The sequence below is a fragment of the Olea europaea genome, unplaced genomic scaffold, assembly GCF_002742605.1.
Source record: "Olea europaea var. sylvestris unplaced genomic scaffold, O_europaea_v1 scaffold1222, whole genome shotgun sequence".
NCBI classification, from domain to species: Eukaryota; Viridiplantae; Streptophyta; class Magnoliopsida; order Lamiales; family Oleaceae; genus Olea; species Olea europaea.
In genome coordinates, this window is record NW_019229647.1 from 121888 (window position 1) to 124325 (window position 2438).

The window sequence follows — 2438 nt, forward strand, 5'->3', positions numbered from 1 at the left end:
GTGGTCGTAGCGACAATGGTGTTCACAACTTCTTACATCGTTTTAGGTTTTTGGACGAGGCCTTTCGACGAGCAGACATAGAGGATGATGATGTCGCCAAGGTAGAGCTGCGGACCGTGGAGAACGAAATGCACGGTGAGATGAATGCACCTGAAATGCGGTGAAGTGAGTGGGAAAGATTGCACGATTACATGGCACAGCAACAATGACGATGTTGAGTTTTGTGAAATGTACATACGAAAAATATGAAGTGGTATGCCTTGATGGAAACCTCTAGACGATTTGTAATCACGACAGCTCCGTTTGTCGGGCATTTGTGATTTTTATTTCAGGTCACGTGTTGCGGGATCGAAGAAGAATGGGTTAAAAAAATTGTAATGTGACGTTGGCCTTTCACGTGTGGCTAGTAGAATATCTTTTTTTTTTCCTCAGTCATTATTTTTTTTTTGGGGAATGTAACGCTTTTTTCTGCTTCGCCACAATGGCTGCATGTGATTTTCTGTTGGTTTACATTTTTTTCCTCAGAATGATGTAGAAATTCAAATTTTGCAGTCGCCTTTGAAATATCTGAGGCTGCTGGTTTGTCCCCTTTTAACACAAAAACGACAACAGCAAAATGACAAATGTTCAAGTGTTGATGATGGATACCATAGACTTTCAGCGACAGTCAATCCCACCGTGGCAGACGAAAAAATGGATTTTAGAGGAAAAAATGGTGATCAAACGGGGGCTAAGGTGTGGTGGGTTAAATGTACAAATTATTCCTTTATTTTATTAATAATGTTCATTTTTCAGTACTGAACTTTAAAATGACTCTAATTAATTATTATACTTATCAAATCATTACATCTTTTGTCGCTCTGTCGTGAACCATTAAAAAGAGACGAGATTAATAATGAAGATAACGAATATTTATAGCCTTTGTTTGACCAACATTCTTTAAAAAAAATATTCTTAAATAGTGATTTGATATCATTTTAACTACATATTTTTCAATAAAATAATACTAATTGCAAATTCAAAAATTTTTCTTATTTTTTAACTACACATTTCATAATAATGTGGCTCAAACAAAGGCATATATAGCAATTTTGACCTTAGTTTTCACTATATCAAAAAATTTCATAGCTGACAAAATGCATTGTAGAAATCATGGGTAGGCCTACATGGGGTCAGGTGACTTCACAAAAATTTTTGATTTTGATTTTTTTTTTTTTGGGCTCATGGTTGTGATCATGGTCTACGCATTTCGAACTTTTCTATCTTGCCCTCGGTGAAGTATAGGAAAATATCCAAGCAGAGCCAATTCCAACAATAATAAAGCCCTTGGTGCAGTCTTAAATCAACAGTTTGTCATTCAAATTGGTGTTTTCACCACCCTCCCAATGATTGTGGAGAAATCACTGGAATATGGGTTCTTCCAGCAGTTTTGAATTTTATTACAATGTAGTTACAACTTGCTTCATTTCTCTACACCTTCTCAATCAGAATTCTTGTGCGTTTCTTTGGCCGAACTATTATTCATGGGGTGCTAAGTAACAAGTTACTGGTTGTGGTTTTATTGTGCAACATAAGAGCCTTGCTCAAAATTTTAATTTATATGCTCACAAGCATTTTGTAAAGGCAATTGAACTTGGAATTATTTTCATTGTTTATGCTTCTCAAAGTCCCTTGTTTAAAATACCTGTTGTTTACATTGCCATGACCATTTCAAGTTAGTTCCTTGAGCTGTCATAGATTATGTCACCCTTTGTGTTCAACCATTCTCACTTTGACTGGCTCAAAAATGTGTATAACTTTGATGATTTCACAAACCAGATATGAATATTATTTTAGATCTTCATTTCTTCTTTTTAATATCGAATCGTGTACCATTTGAACATTACACATGGAAACACGAGTATTACAGTTTACTTGCTGTCTTGGATCTACATGACTATGGTGGTGGCCAATTACATTGTAACACAAGTATTACAATTTACTTGATGTAAGTTCAACTCCACCTCTAGTAGAAAGTACAATTATCAATGAAAATATTGTGGAAAATGTTGGAAAAAATGGTTAATGGGTCAACTTTGAGCCCAAATTTCAGTGGGACCCACCTTTTAATTAATACGGGACCTAGCATATTCACGTTCTACTCCACGAGATGATTAACGTGATATATTTATTTATCGAAAACCATTTAAAATTGAATGAAATATTAAGTGTTAAAATAACCAACATAAACTAAGGATTATGGAAGAATTTGATTTTCCAAACACTTATCCCACATAGGAAAGTTAGGAAACTTTGGTGTGGTTTATAAGGTGGAAGTTTGGAATTGGGTTTGGGCCCTAAGGGGTACTAATAGTCTTTGGAAGGGGGAAGACCTATATCCTATTGGGTTCGGTCATAAACCCACACGCGCACGCCGCCGCCACCGTCCGGCCGGCTCG

At 36.0% G+C, this 2438-nt stretch overlaps 1 protein-coding gene across 1 annotated transcript in view; it reads left to right on the plus strand.

Moving 5' to 3' along the window:
• Positions 1-205: 205 nt before the first annotated feature.
• The window catches only part of LOC111374216 (uroporphyrinogen-III synthase, chloroplastic-like), a 10328-nt gene continuing 8095 nt past the window's right edge, over positions 206-2438 (plus strand). The window contains exons 1-3 of the mRNA XM_022996859.1: positions 206-253; positions 526-735; positions 1451-1549. Of these exons, the coding sequence (XP_022852627.1) occupies positions 206-253; positions 526-735; positions 1451-1549 (357 nt within the window). The remainder of the gene's footprint in view (positions 254-525; positions 736-1450; positions 1550-2438) is intronic.